The sequence below is a fragment of the Coturnix japonica genome, chromosome 18, assembly GCF_001577835.2.
Source record: "Coturnix japonica isolate 7356 chromosome 18, Coturnix japonica 2.1, whole genome shotgun sequence".
Lineage (NCBI taxonomy): Eukaryota > Metazoa > Chordata > Aves > Galliformes > Phasianidae > Coturnix > Coturnix japonica.
Genome location: NC_029533.1, coordinates 772,640 through 788,694, shown reverse-complemented (window position 1 = coordinate 788,694; position 16,055 = coordinate 772,640). Strand labels below are relative to the sequence as shown.

Below are 16,055 nucleotides of genomic sequence, written 5' to 3'. Positions count from 1 at the left end.
CCTTTTCTGTGCTGTGTGCACTAATTCCATCACACAGTTTGCTCAGCTAACCAGAGCCTGACATAAAAAAAAGGTTGTTCTCCATTTATAGATCTGTTCTGCATTTCTAACAGTTCAAGTGCGCTCTTAGGCGGATTCCCCATGACTGTGTTTTTTCACAGCACCCCTGGCTTTCTGCAGATATCCGGTGCTTATGCTTGGAAATTCGTCCAGCAGAGCAGCCAAGGATGCAGACCCAGCAGGCACGGTGGACAGAATCAAGCAGGCAGTAACAAATCCTGAAGCCTTCCCCTGAAATGTTGCTAACGCATGTCTGTGATCTGATTGCTTTACAAACACCAGTCTTCATTAACTCTCCCGAGAGCTGATTGAGAGCTTCATTCTTACCTGCTCTTCTTCTCTTCCAGGGGTCACTTTGGTGTCTGGTTCTCCATTTGAGCATCCAAAGTGGAGCGGGCAGAATCTGGACCGGTCCGTACAGGCACGGTGATGAATGGTGTGATCAAACAGGATCGCTCGGACCACAAAAGTGCACCAAGTGGAAATGAGGAAGAGAAGGCACCCAAAGAAAAGGCTGTGGGTGAAGTGAGGGATGGCACCAAGCTCCAGCCACCCCCCTTTGCAGAGCGGAAGAATGGTGAGTGCCTCTCAGTGGCAGCAAGAGGGGGAAAGTGAGCATGCACAACTGGATCAGTGCTGAGCAGCATCTCTTGTATATGCTGGGTTGTGGCTCATCAGTATTATTTCTGTGGTGTTTTTTGAAGGTATTTCTGGTGGCAACATTTTAGGATTTAATGGAAGGGGCTCCTCAGCTCAATATTTCGTGTCATGCTTAAGTACTGAGGTCAGCCATGAGGTAGTTGTCATGCTCTTTGCACCCAAGTGCTTGCTATAGTTTGAGGCTGGAATGTAGCATTTCAAGGTCTTAGGAAGAGGCTGATGTTCTGATGATAATAATGGAATTTGTTGGGGAGTAAGTGTGGTGTGAGGTTGGCCAGTGGAGCAGGGTTTTGGTTGCAAACATACTGATAGACTTGTTCTGCTCTCAAAGAGTACTGGGTGCTTCAAGTAATCTCATGTTCAGCAAGTTTGCTTCAGATCAATGAACTTGGCCTGGGCCTCTGCAAGGATCATTTTTGTTTCCTTGGCCATGTGTCCAGAGTTTAGTTGTATTGGCAGATGTTGATTCAGGTTTCAGAGGAGATCTGTTGGAAGAAGGCTGATAGAAAAAGAAAAGCAACACAATTCAGCCTATGCAAAGGATATTCAGGCTGATGAGCTGTTTGCCATTGCTTTCAGGCAAATGTATAAGAAATGAAGAAAATTCCTCTTTGTGCACTCTAAGGCTTTCAATATTAAGAGTTCAAAATATCATGCAGTGTGAAAGTGCAGCTTGAAGGCACTATTTTTGCTGTGTGTCTTTGATTGTTTGTATTATTTTACAGGACCCAATTTTTCTCAATCGCTATAAATCAGAAATAATCCAAATGATGACATCATGGCAATGTCAGGCTGGAATAACACAGCAGAGAATCGGGCCCAAACTCTGCCCATAGTCAGATTAAGTTACACCAATGAGTGTACTTCTTTCCTACAGTCTCAGATATCGAAGTATTCTTAAGATAACATGATACCAAAGGCAACAATGATGTGGACCAGTGAAAGGACAAAGTTAAGACTGTCTGGTGATGTATAAAGTTCATATTTGCTCTACAGCTTTCCAATTCCCGTTTCTTGGAGACTCATGCCCTGCATGGCCATCATCTTGGTGGTCCACCAGGACACGGCTCTATTCCTGCATGGGTTGTTTGCACAGGCTGGGAATCCCTCCAGCCCTTTGCTCTCCTCCTTTTGCTGTTTTTTCCCTTTCTCTAGCACACTCAGGTAGTGTGAGATCTTAGCTCTTCCTACTGACCCTGTTCATCTCCTTTCATCTCACATCATCTCAGGAACAGGTGGGCCTGCCAAGAGTCGCGCATCTCATGTGATGCCCAGGCCTGCCTTTGATGTCATGTTCCCTGATGGGACAGTTTCTGCTGGGCTTGTGGAGCCACCTGATCAGCATTCAGCAGGGAAATGAGTAAGGGTGGCATCCCCAGCTCTGCGGGTGATACTCTGCAGGGTACGCAGCAGTCAGCTGCCTTGGCCCTGTGAGCCACCACAGAGTCCTGAAGCAGATTTACACCCTGGAGGCAGAGCCTCCTTCAGCTTGGTACCCTTCATTGGGTTGTTACAGCAGGGAATTTCCATCCTGTCTCCTGTTGTAGGAGGGAGGGTCAGTACCTATGGGATTGCTGAGGGGAAAAAGAACAAGTCGCTGTCTGCTTGTCCCCCAGCCCCTGAGTGTTATCTCTGCCATTCTCCTCCATACCCATAAATGCATGGAAGAAGGGAGGGAGCAGGGATCCACCATCCAAGACTACTCCACTGGATGGGACAGTGGCTGAGGATGATGGAAGGGAATATAAACACCACCTATAGCCATCAGTCCTACTGTGTTTCATCTCATCACCTCTGAGGAGACTAGGTGTCCCATGCACTTCCCAGTGGAGCCCTCCAGCTGGTGATCTGTGGGGTTCAGTGCTCTTGGACAGACACCCATCTCCCAGGGGCACAGCTCTTCAGAGCTTCTGCCTGAGTCTGAACTTTCAGATCATAGTCTTTATTTGACTTAACTTTGATTTAATGAAAACAGTCTAGCTAGAATATCTTTAAATAGGAAAATAGTCTTTTTAACTCTTGTCTTATTCAGAAATGGCTAAGGAGATTTCATTTAAGTTTGTAAAAATAAATCACTTTTGAGAAAGGAGAAAGTCCATCCATCAGGACCTATGAAAACCCAGGACTGGATACGTATGCTAGAACAGAGGATACTAGTACACAAACACCGAGCAGGATTCCTGACACCTGCCTTCCCAGTCTCTGTCCTTTCTCTGCCTATGGAAAGGTACATTGTCAGGCTGTCTATTAGCCATGACATACTAAAACTGTGTCCAGTCCCACAGGCCATGGTGTTTAAATGCTCGATGACATCTTCTCCTCCTAAGTTCTGGGCCACGTTGGCCTGAACTGAGCAGAGCTGTGAACAGCTGTTTTGGAAGAGCCTAAGGAAAACATGGCTGTGGGCCTTCTGAAAGTCACTAATAATACTGGATTTAGAGATGAGCTCTACTAGGCCTCCCAGCGTAGCCACTGTGTATGCTCCTTGGCTGAGTACTATGAGCTGTTGCACTTTGCCTTGCCAAGAGAGGTCATTTTGAGCTCAACAAGGCAACTTTACCCTCAGCAAATGTTCCACCCAGTCTCAGTAATGAACTAAGCTGCCCACTGGTGAGGTAAGAGTTCCTGACAATACTTTAAGCCTCATGATTTATAAGCTACTTTTCCCTTCTTGGGTCTTGACACTCGGGCCAGTGATAACATTCTAAAGAATCAATGTTCCCAGGGTCGAGTATTTCTGCCAGTGTCAATTTGGCCAGGTAGATATCAGAAAGAATTTGTGGTACCTCTTGTAATCAGTAGGGATGAGAGGGCATGAAGGAGCTACTTGCTACTGAGCTCCTCAAAAGCTGTTTCAGTACATGTGAGGTGCTGGGCATCTTCTGGTACAACCAGATATAGCAAAGTCTGTGGTTCAGTGCTGCAATCCCTTGTTCCCAGTCTCTAGGACTCCAAGAGTGAGATGAAATTCAGTTAGAGAGTTACCTAAATATGAGGTCTGTCTGATCTGATGAGGTTTATCTGCCTTTGAAACCCTGCTCAGAATGGACTCCATCCCTTCTGGAGGTTCCCACTTCTCTCCAATGACTGTTGGAATTTACATGACCAGCTCTGGCTGAGATGTGTTGGGGTTTAATTAATTTAAGAGTTTAATTTTACCTACTTGTTTCTCCAAGTATGACAGTGTGTAACCATGTTTGAGTGTTAGAGATTCAGCTGCAGGCTGTGTATCTGGTCTGTAGCCATGGGGCCAGAGGCTGCTAGTGGGAAAGCTGTGTGAGATGGACCCTACCACTGCCATTTAGGCAGTTGCATTTAAGAGAACTGAAGAGTTTGTGCCTACTCCAGTTCAGCAGCATTTGCTAACTGCTCATAATGTTTCCACATAGGTTTCCTATTGCTGATTTTGGAAAATAATGTAGTTAAACTCTTCTGTTTATTTGTATAGTGAAGTAGACCCTCTGACCACCAGCTCCTTTAGCCCCTTGCAACAAAGGGGAGGATTTTCAAGTGCCCATCTGGTTTGCGTTTAATGTAATGTGCAGAAAGGTTGCACATTTTCTGAGCCCATGTTCATAAGTAGTAGATTGTACAACAGTTTATTACACAAATGGAGCTTTTTATTGCAGGGCTTTGTTGAGCTGCCAGTTGGGATTAAAAAGAAAGAGAGAAAAAGTAACGTGCTTCATAGTCCCTATCAGGGAAAATTAAAGCATTAAATTCTGCTCAAACTATCAGCCATTCGTGAGCTGGTAATCAAATCCAGAAAGGCTAGTGGGAGGTCAAGACTTTTTTGCTCTTGGTGTTCCTGAATCAACAACTATTATGAAGGACACGTAAGTGAAGCAAAAATAAAGAAGAGAGAGATGTCTGACCCAGAAGTCATCACAACATCAGAATGCATAGACCAGAGAGGAAAGGGATCTGCGGGTTTTGGGGAGAAAACCCTAAGCAGTCCTCTCAGCTCTTGTGGTGAACATGTGTTTTAGTTTAATTCTATATTGGAAAGGTTATTAAATTACTATCTAGTCCCAAACAAAACCTAGCCCTTGTTCCACATAGCCAGGTACGAGGTGTATCTACACGAAGATTTTCCAAATTACCTTTGGATCCAAATCAAATAAATATTGCAAACATTGTATTGAACCCAGGTGATATCTAATCCACAATGAAATATCAGCCCGCAGCCTTGAACTGCACAGCCCAGCTTTAATGCCACTTAAATCAGAATGTAAGAACTAAAAGAATTCCAGGAATCCAATGATATAAACTGTATTTTTAGAGCTGTGAGTGACTTGTGAAACACTGCAGTCACTAAAGATAGCACCAGCAAGGTTTTCCATGATTTATCGCAAGAACGCTCACAGTGAGTTAAAGGCATCGAATGTTGTGATAGCAGCACCTACATGTTGGCGTGGTTTCAGGACAAGTCATTCATAACATACTTGTCACAGAGCACAGTTTTCTTAACAGAGTTCGGAGCTGCATCTCACTTGCACAAACACCTCACACATCACTCTCCTATTAAGTCCTGAGAGGTTAATTTGTTTCTAGAATCTGTTGGCTTTTTTTCCTTTAACATTGACAGGTGGGACCCCACCTGCTGGCACACTTCAGATGTCTCCCAGGTTCTCAGTCTGGATGAGTGACTGAAGCAGCAGCAGCATAAGGGTCCTGCCATGGACCCAGTCAGTTGTTGTCCCAGTCTGTTCCTTGCTGACCATTTAGGTGTCACTTATACAGGAGTTCACTGAGGGACACGTCACTCCTCCTTGGGGGTCTGTGTTGCTCTGTGCCCCACAGAGGCTCGGTAGGACCTTCTTTGGCTGAACAAAATATCTACAAGGGGTCATTTTAAGGATAAAGTCATGGCAAACATTTCCTGACACCTCATGATCAGCTTTGCTCTTGGCTCCTGGCCCTTACTAGCTGCAGTCAGCGAGGGTAAAGGAATTGGCTAGTGGAGAGCGAGCTCTGCTGCAGAACTGTTTTTGTCCAGCTTCTAAAACATGGGGATGCTTGCAGACATGGCTCCAAAGCTCTCCCCCCACAGACAGGTGCACCTGCAGCCATGTGTGTCTGGTAGACTGAGAATCATCTCGAGTCTTCTTTTCTCATGTGTGAAGTCCCACATTCACCTTCCAGCCCTGAAACCCACTGGACACAGAGGTGTCCTGGTCATACCCCCCTGGCAGAGTTCCCTTCTCTGCAGGGTTAAGAGGGTGGCAGTGAGACTGCAGTCAGTTCCCCTCTCCCCATCCAGACCTGGCACTGCTTTTTGCTGCACCCAGCTGCCCAGTCTCTATCCAACAACAAGGCTGTGCCCAGCTCTGTGTGATCACCTCTTCCCTCTCACTACTCCCATTTCTGGGTTTCTTTTTCAGGTATTTTCATCCCATTATGTGTCAAAGCTGATGCTTTCTTTCCTCTTTCAGAAATCAAACTGAAATAGGGAGAGTCATTTATTTTTTTTTTCATGGTCTTTGTCACTGCATCTCCACTCACCTGCTCACCAGTGATGTGTGCTGAACCAGCTCTGGAGAATCTTCCAGGGGTGACCCCATTTTGTTGGTTATCGCAGCCTCAGTACTGTGAAGCACCGTGGTGCTGAGGCGCAGCAGGTCCTCCATTATCTTCAGTGGGACCATTCTTGGGGTCCCAACCCTCCTTCTCTCCTATAGGGAGCACTTACATTGGATATATGAAATTGGTCCACTTGTGGTTGTGCTCTTGCAGGTACTGAATTGCACATGGACAGTAAATCATTTGAAAACAATGAAATGTAGATATTATCTCTGACCTGGGAACTCTGACTACAGACACTTTTTGTCCATTATGACTTTCTTCCTTTGGTCACTGTTAAGACATGGATGGCTGTGGCCATTTTCAGATTCTCACCTGGAAATCATCTCTGATGCTGTCTTTGCTGATTCAAAGAAAGTCAGCCTTGCTCCACCTCAGCACATTTCAGCAGACCCATCACTGCTGACACTGATAGTCTTTCAACTAGTGCTTCTGTAGGTCTGGAAGGACAGGAAGAGATGGAGACTTGTCACAGTTTTTAGGGGGAGATCACCAAGTCATAAAGATCTTGTGGATGACACCAAGCTGTGGGTGCAGTCGACATGCCCAAGGGATGGGATGCCATCCAGAGAGACCCAGAAAGGCTGAGCACTGGGCCCAGGGGAACCTCAAGAAGTTCAACAAATCCAAGTGCAAGGTCTGTATCAGGGTCATGGCAACCCCTACTAGCAATACAAAGTGACGGATGAAAGGATTATGTGCAGCTCTGCCAAAAAGGACTTGGAGGCACTAGTGGATGGCAAGCTGGGCATGATGAGTCAGCAATGCACCCTCACAGCCCAGAAATAAGGGGAGATTTAGAATATGGTAGTGAGGCACTGGCACAGATTGCCCAGAGAGGTCATGGATATCCCAACCCTGGAGACACCCAAGGTCAGTCTGGATGGGGCTCCTAGCACCTGATGGATGGACATTTGGTCCCTTCCAACTCAAATATTTCTATGATTCTATGATCAGGAATGCTGAAGAGAGGATCATAAATGGCACCTTCTGTCCTTGAAGAGAATGAAAGTATGAACATACTGGAACAAAAGATGTTTCCAGTTAACACACCATCTGTGTTAGATTTGTCCATTCACAAAGAGGAAACAGATATTTTCACTTTGAATGGGGTTTTAAATTAAGAGGCAACAAGGAAAGTAAGTACGTAAGTCCTATCTGCGTCTGTGTGCGCAAGTGTTTGTGAGCATGGATGTCCACGTGTGGGTGCAGATCACCACATGCAATTCACTCCGAGCTGTCTGATCTCTGCACAGAAACCACACAGAATCACATCATCCTCACGACATTCTCTGTGGGGCAGTGCAAGCTCTTTTTTTAACAGACTCCGTGGAAATTGTCAGCACTGGAAGCAGTACAGGGTGAAGTGTAGGTGGCCCTGGTGTGTGCCCAAGAGCCATGGAGCTCATGGATAGCTGGAGAGCACCAGAAAGAGAGGTGGGACAGACAGAGAGCTTGTCCCACAGCTGATCTCCAGCCAGGAGAGCTCTAGAGCTAGTTCTCGCCTGTGATGATCCTGTGGCAATAGCTCAGCCTGCTCTGGTGCTCCCTTAAGTGCCCATCTGCTGGTGTGACAAGCATGAGCTCCCAGGGGAGCACACAGGCTGCCCTCGCAATCCATTCCCATGTTTCTTGTTGTGGATCCAGCTTTCTCAGGGCTGGTTTTGGGTGGGTGTGGAGGGCACTTCCAGGAATCCATCCCCAGTCCTGCATCATCTTCTGGTTATATCTGGTGCAGTATGTCTATGCAGATGTTTGGCACTGTGGATGCTTCCCAGTATTTTGCTGGGGTGGTGTTTGGAGAACAGCTCCATGGATGGGAAAAGGGCTGTGCAAACCAGCTCGTGTATTTTAAAATGAGAAGAGAGGAAGCTCACAGCTGTGTCTTTGTTATACATGCGTTTAGGGCCAAATCAGGCCTCTGTTTCTGGCTTGGACATAGAGAATACTGCAGGGAGAAGGCTGCTCATTCTGAGGCTGCTGAGCAGCACCAAAATCTCTCCATAGCTACTGCTGCAACCCTGGGGCTATACAGGCATTGCTTCTCCTGCATAACAGCTCCCAGAAGGAACAGGAAATCTCTGCTTCCTTGTCTTTACTCCCTTGTCCTCCTAAATCCTGCTGCTCAGAGGCTGGAGGCTCTGATGTAGGGACACAAGAGGTCAGTGTAGGTACTTCACCAGGCTTTTCTAGAGGCCAGGATAAGACCTCTCCTTTCCTTGCTACATGGCTGCAGGTTCTACTTTCCCACCTTTTCGATGCCATTTCTGCCCTGTCTCCCTGTGCTCTACTTTGAGACTGGGAACATTTTGGTAGTTGAGGTCTTGGCTGTGCCATGGATTTCCTCATGCCCAACTGTGCTGTGTTGCTACTTTATTTCCCTGGATTTTGATGGTTGTTTCTTTACACTAAGGAAGGAAATAATGTCAGTGAGTTCCCTCTTAAGGCTACTGTAATTACTAATTACAGTACTTTGACATCCAGCACAGAGAAAGGATCAAAAATCAAATGACAATCCTGGAGATTCTGCAAATAACTCACCATCTGTGAGTAACTGTGAAGCACACAGTACCCTGTTTGCAGAAATGGCAGCAGCTGTCTCAGCATCCACAATGTCATCTACTGCAAGGCTGCAGGGAGGGACATGCTTTAAGAACATGGGCTCTGTTGAGCTCTCCCAGCACCACTGTGCTCACCATCCTCACCTTCCTGCTGTTGCTTGGTAGTCTGGTGCCCACAGAGACCTGCAGGAGGCATTGACAGAGCTGCAGGGCCTGACATTGCAGTTGCAGATGGCTTTTAAAGGTCCAGCACACACTGCTGTTACCCACGAATGCCAAACGCTGATGGGCTTGAGGTAACAGACTTTGATTTGTTCCTTTTATGGGTGCTTCTACCAAAGCCACGGTCCCACACTGCTCATACCAGATGTGAAGCACTCCTCTGGCCAGCGAGCAGCATGCAGGACAATAGACATTGTCCTCAGCGGTATGTCGTTTAGCCAAGGATGGCTGAACTGGTCAGGATGCAAGAGATTGTTTGGAAATGTGAAAGTAAACACTGAGTAGTGCTGCTCGCACCAAGGCGCAGCTTCCAGCTACCCTGGGATTCTAAAGACAAGAGGAAAAGAAGGGGCCAAGATGTATTATAGGCACTATTAATTATGAGATGGCATCAGAAGGCTGGCCAAACAGTGCATCCATAAAACCTGGCAATGAGCCCCATGTGTTTGCAAGGGGAAGAGGAGCGAGAAGCACTGCAGGCCCACAGAGCAGCCTGGAACAGGCTTGAGGCTGTTCACAACTGGAGGAGCATTGCCCAAGCAGCAGAAGCGCTGGGCTGCCAGGGCTGCTGTCACCTGCAGCTATGAGCAGCCATGGTCTGCTGCACTGTGACAGGCATGGAGACCAAGGTGGCTGTGGATTTGTTACAGTACTGCTGTCCAAATCTGTTACAGGGCTCATACGAAGCCAGCAGGAGAAGCACTGCACGTTCTGTGCTCAGGGATGCATTTGCAAACCACCGAAGCAGTGCTCAAAAGGTACACAGTTACTAGCAGAGATGTTAGCAAAACAAGAAGAATCATAACGTTAACGTAAACATGACAGATCTCTTCCTGATGGATACATGTAGTCCATAAACATCATTGTCACAATGGAGATCTTGCCAGAGATTCCTGAAGGTGCTTTCAAGCATGCTGCAGTCTCGTCCTGTGGTTCTTGGGGTTTCAGAATTAGGACCAGCTGTTTGCAGTTGAGGCCCATTTGGAAGCAGGGGATAGTGCTGCCAAGAGACTCCTTTTGGACTAAGAATGTTTTCAGTACTGATGAGAAGTTTTCACAGGCAGGTACAGCTCAGAATGGTTCTGCATCACCCCAGGATGCCACAGTCAAGCTATAGTGCTGTGATGGGTATGGCAAGGGCAGGGATGAGTGGATGTGACTGTGATAATCACTTCAGCTTTTTTAGGTGTAAGGCCCTGACCTGTCTGCTGTACTAGCTCGGTAATTGCTTCCAAGACTAAGCATGATGTTGGCTTCCAGATAAAACCTAGGAACTGATTTTTACTTTAATTTTGCAGTATCTGCTGGACAGATGAGAATAATCCGAGGGAACTTTGCAGATTACCTGAGCTTTGTACAGATCCTGAGTCTCTGTGTGTCGTGTAAAGATAATGGTTGGGCATTGCCTGTGCTGGCATTGCCATGAGGGGTCTCTGCCACCCAGGTGAGCTCTGCATAAAACCAAGGATGAGAGGAAGATACAGGCACTTTCCAGTGGGGAACAGAATCAAAATGAAACGGTTATACTGAGGTGTGAGATTTCCCCCATTCTCTGATGCTTCTGTTGAAACCACAGAAGGGATAATACAATCTCCTCATCTGCATGTTGTGTTTTCTCCAAGCTTTGGCTGCTGTCATCCAAATATGCACCTGGAAGCTCTAAAGCATCCCACTTATCTCCGTGATGGATGCCTGCTGCCCTGAGCTCTGTGCAGCCTCGGACTCTCAATGGGAAAAATTAGCAGCTTTGCTCTAGAGGCCCTGAAGGAGGCTGTCTTTGTCAGGCACTGAAGCAGAGTTTGAAACGTGGTTTTAAATGTCCTTCTGCCTTGAATGCCTCGGGCAGCCCCTGACACGTGTGCTGCAATCCTGCTCACTCAGCAGAGCGATTTGCGCCACTGAAAATGAGACTGAAAGTTGATAAGAGCCAATCGTTAGGCCTGAAATAGCCCCTTGCAGTGTGGGACCATCTGAAATAGGTATCATGTGAAGAGGAACAGTCACAGCATAGCAGAAAGGAAACTGAGATCATGCCTGTGCTTTGCTTTAACTGAAGGTGCACAGTCTGCTTGGAAGTGTTGCTTTGCTCATTTGTATGTCAGTTAGGACTGCAGTGTTTTGTGCTCCTTGTTCCTGGTACGAGACTGCAGCACCATATATATGTATATATATGTAAAGAAAGGGATGAGACATGGAAGAGAGAAGAAACTAGGATGAGAATTGCACTGGAAGAGGTGCAGCGTGTGCCATCTGGAAACTGGGCAAGGGACAGGATTCCAAAGTTTATGAGAGCTGCAGGAAAAGAGCAGAGGTTTTCCTTCAGTTCCCTTTAGCAGGTCAAGATGCAGAACTCCTCGTATGAAACACAGCAGCAGTGGCTTGTCCTGATGCTTTGAGAGAGGGAGAAGAAACCATCCCTTCATTCTGACCTCCCCAGGTACCTGTGGGGAGCACAGCTGATGGAGTGGTAACAAGGATTCCCTTCTGACAGGGTTTTCTCACCACTAGCCATGGAGCTGCTCTCTCCTTGGGTACTTTGTGGGGAGAACTCAAGCACACTTCAGTGTCAATCAAATCTGTCTGAAAGTATATTTCTCTGCTATAGAGCATAATATTATCCTCCTGGCATTGCTCCATGAGAATATTAAAAATAGCTTACTGGATTACTCTGTGAAAATCATTCGTCTAATGAGACTTTTGAGTCTTATTTCATTAATGAAGAAGATCCAATGCCGTGCTTTAATGTGGTACTGCTGTAAATCAACAAAGGGTATTTTTAGAAAAATGCAATGCTATTATTCAGAGATATTTTTGCACAGTGAAGTTAGAAAAGAACACTTACAGCTACGACTTTCATCCAACTCACTCAATAAGCTATTTGCATCTGAAAACTCCAGCACTGCTTAGATAACAGTATGCTGCTGTGCTTGCGATGGCATCTTTGTCCTACCGCTGTTTGCCCAGCACAGAGGAGAATTTTGTGTGGCAAAGCAGTGCTCAGAGCTAAGTCCTGTCCTGATCCTTTTTTAGCAGAAACCATGAGCTTACCCAGGGAGGGGTCAGGGCTCCCGGCTCCTCCTGAACTGCAGCAGAAAGCACAGAGCCAGGCTGAGACACAACATTCCCATCCTGACACCAACCCGCTGGGTCTGCGGGCAACTCACACAGGGCTGGGGCTGCTCCCTCCAGCCAGAGAAACATGGAAAACCAAAGCAGCATCCCGTAGTTCCCTCACCCAGTGCGCAGTGATGCAGGGCTTTCCTCAACCAGGAGCAAGACGCGATGTTTAATGGCCTCAGTGGGTATTTCTTCCTTGGATTTGTCTAATTGCCTTTTGAGCCTGTGTGAAGGAGGTGATTTGCTACTTCCGCCGCGGCCTACCGCCAGGCGTAAATCACGGCGGCGCTGCCATAACAAGCACAGCAGGCCGCATTCCTTGGCGCTGCCGTGTGCTACGCTCCCCTGAGAAACAGAGGGAGCTCTCATTTGGTGTTGTTTACAAAGGCTGCCAGGATGGGCTGTGCTTTGAGGCAAGAAAGAGGGTTCTTGGAACGCCTGAGTCCCCAAGGTGCCTCTGGGCTGTCTGCAGGGATTTGCCACTGCTTTCTTTAAGGATCTCTGTGGGATGAAGAATGGCTCATGCAGCAGGAGCACAGATGGGCTGAGTGAAAGGGGTTCTCTTGGACAAGAAACAGCATTTGGCTGGTGAAGCTGTCTGGGAGGCAGTGATATAAAACATGGCAGCACTGTCGTAGGCCTGGAACTGAGCACCCCACGAATCCATACAACCAAATAGACATGCTTGGTACAACCTGAAAACCTGCCCAAACACAAGGCCAGCTACCCTTTAGTCATTCCTGGAAAAAGTCTGTCCATCCTCCTCTTAGTGAATTTCTTTGATGGAGATTCCAACTCTGAACAAGCATCCATTCAGCTCCTTTCTGAAGTGCAAGCCTGCAACTTCTAGTCTTACCCAACAGAGAAACAGAGCAAAATGATGGTTTATTTACAGTTAAGGCAGTGAAGCAATGAAACAGGCTGCCCAGAGATGTGGTGGGTGCCCCAACCCTGGAGACTTTAAAGGTCAGGTTGGATGAGACTCTGGACACCTGGTGAAGCTGTGCACATCCCTGTTCACTGCAGAGGAGCTGGACTAGATGACCTTTAAAGGTTTCTTCCAGCTCCAAGGATTCTATGATTCCATGATTCTATTGCCTCTTCTACAACTAAAAACTTACTAGGGTTCCCCTCAGTCCAGTTTTCCCCAAACTGACCTTCAGTTTCACAGCCTTCCCTAGGAGACCTGACTTTCTGCATGACTTCCCTTCCCTTCAGACCCTTGGGCTCTCTTCAGCAGACTCACACCTCCCTCCACGTGATATTCTGTGGAGCCCAAGCTGAGGGCATGCCCAGAAGAGCCGAGCAGGACGCTTTAGCAATGTGCACAGCCTGCACCATGCCTGCCCAGAGCTGATCCCTCTGTTGCACCACCTGTGTTGCACTACCAATTAACTTGACCCATTGTGAGCAGCTGCATGGTATTTTGCCATATATGTTGTGTAGGTCATTCCTAAGTTAATCTCATTGCATTTATTTCTGTAAGCATATTCACATCCTAAGCACTTCTTAGAAGTCATTTCTAATTGTAATCTTGATCTACTGCTATGCTTCCCTCTCAGTCGCTCTCTTATTAGTCCACTCCACTTTGTAGGAGAAAACATAGCACACAAGAGAGACTTTGTGTGATGTAGCAACGTAGTGAGATCCTCCTGTGCGTGCCTTTCTAAGCACCACCTTGAGCAGTTTTATACAGATCATGTTTTCTCAAGCAGCTTTTGAGAGTGTCACATCCATGTCAGCAGCCTTGTTAAAGGGAAGATGGATGACATGTGCTGCTTCTTCCCTATCCACAAGTGTCACAGAAGGACTGGATCTGATATTCTCACTGAATGCTATTTATTTCTTCTCCTTGATTTGTGTCAGTATAAGTTTGTTGGCTGCATTAGTAGTCCCAGCACTTTCCTGGAGATGGAAGTTATGCTGGCTGATCTATAATTCCTCTTTTTCAAAAAAAGAAATTATGTTTACCATTTTTGAATGCAATAAGGAGAGTTATCTCTCTGCTCCAGCCCTGTGAGATGTTCAAGTTACCAGGACCTAATAATAGGTATATATATATATAAAGCAACTTAAGCAAGAGTAAGGGAAGATATGAATTCACATCCCCAAGCTCTGCCAGGCCCTGCTGCCCCATCACAGAAGACCAGGTAGGGAACTCAGGAACATCTTTGTCTCCATCTGACCCAAGAACGTGGGGCTGGTTTCTCCTTCGCTTCTCACCGATGCTGACACAGCTTCCAGCCCCTGCCTTGGGTATACTGTGGTTTTTGGGACAGATCAAGGCAGACGAAAGCAGAGGCTCATGCTGGTCCTGGCTGCCAACCCATGGGCAGTGCCAGGTCCACCCAGACCCCTCTCTGACTGTGAGCAGCACAGCAGCACAGAGCCCTTCTGCCATATCTGCTTTCCTTCAGCGCCAGCCCTGTGCAGCCAACAGCAGCCATCCCTTTGCTGAGAACAGGCAAAAGCCATAAGACAGTACAGGCAGTATCAGCTGGAGAGCTCACACCTGCATCAACTCCTGACACCCGGCACGAGACATAATCCCATTCTGATTGCATCAACAAGCCAACCCTGTTACAACAATAGAGCATTATGGAAGCAGTGGGCACAGGTCAGTTTGTTAACCATATATAGCATAACCCGCTACAGCTGACTGAGAACATTTTAATAACTTTGCATTTATTTCCATAAAAATAGGAGAAATCTACAGTTTAATCTGTAATTTGCTCAGAAGATTAAAAAACAAAAAACAAAAACCACCAAGTTTTCTTCTTTGTGCCTTTCCAGAGCTTCACAGTTCAATGTGTGCGATGTCTCACATGCAAAACAAATGGAAATGTTACCTTGCTTGGACCAAATCTTGTTTTCAGGTCTTAATTTCTTTCTTTCTTTGTTTTGCTTTAATAAGTTTTCCTGTCCCATAAATTGAGGAATGCTGTCTTGGCAACAATCTCTCCCTGCCTCTGCTTCTCACAGATGCTGTTCAGCTCCTTCTCTCTGGTTCCCCACCACTACCAGTGAGCTGCCCGCAGCTCCCCCAGCATTGCCCACCCTCCAGCTCCCATCTAAGGTCAGCTGCAGCTCCTCCAGCTTCTTGTGCCTGTGTGATGGCCTGGAGGAGAAAACTCTGCATGGAGGTGGCTGTGCAGAGCAGTGAGGGTTGTGGGGAGGGAAGAGAAGATAGGAGAGGAGGTCAGAACAAGTGAAGCTTTGCGGAGCTCTGGGATCTGGCAGAGAGGCAAACAGCCTTTATCTTAATGATCTCGGAGATCTATTCCTCTTTGGTTTTCGTCAGAGAAGCCTTCTCCTGCACTTTTCACCTGTTCCAGGCATTTTGACTTTCACTTTTTCTGGGCTGCTGTGACTTTCCCTGCTGTGTTCTGTTTTCAGAATAATACGGTCTGTTTCTCTTTCACAGGAAAGCAGCAACATTAGGTGAGCCCTAGAGAAATGTAGCTGCATTTCAGTGATTCATAGGAGTGCTCATCCCCACACATCCTTCAGCTGGAGAGTGAAGGGACCAGGAGCCACTCATCCTTGGGTGCTGATGTAGTGCTGTCTGGAAGAGTTAGAGCTGGAAAAATGATTTTTACTTTCCTCTTGGGCACAATTGCTCATACTAAGGCAGCCAGTGTGGTTCAGGTATAGCTATGGAGGGTGCAGGACCAAGAAGCACTGTCAATGAGGACAGGTCTCCCCATGTTTTGTGAGGTGTGAAAGGAAGGGCAGGGAATGTAGGCATTTGATTTATGAACTGTCACATTGGTTGTATCACAGAATCACAGCGTGGCTTAGATTGGAAGGGACCTCTGGAAGCCAATGGCAGTGCAACCTCTGCTCCAGCAG

The 16,055-nt window shown here is 46.9% G+C and overlaps 1 protein-coding gene across 5 annotated transcripts in view; it reads left to right on the top strand.

Annotated features, from left to right (window-relative positions):
- Window positions 1–16,055, top strand: part of MYOCD (myocardin) — a 196,571-nt gene that overhangs the window by 106,175 nt on the left and 74,341 nt on the right. For 3 of the 5 annotated variants that reach the window (XM_015880041.2, XM_015880046.2, XM_015880044.2), the window contains exon 2: window positions 408–637. In XM_015880041.2, the coding sequence (XP_015735527.1) occupies window positions 490–637 (148 nt within the window). In that variant the 5' untranslated portion in view covers window positions 408–489. Of the gene's footprint in view, window positions 1–407; window positions 638–16,055 lie in introns of those variants that run through there. The other 2 variants (XM_015880049.2, XM_015880045.2) reach the window with 1 other exon arrangement.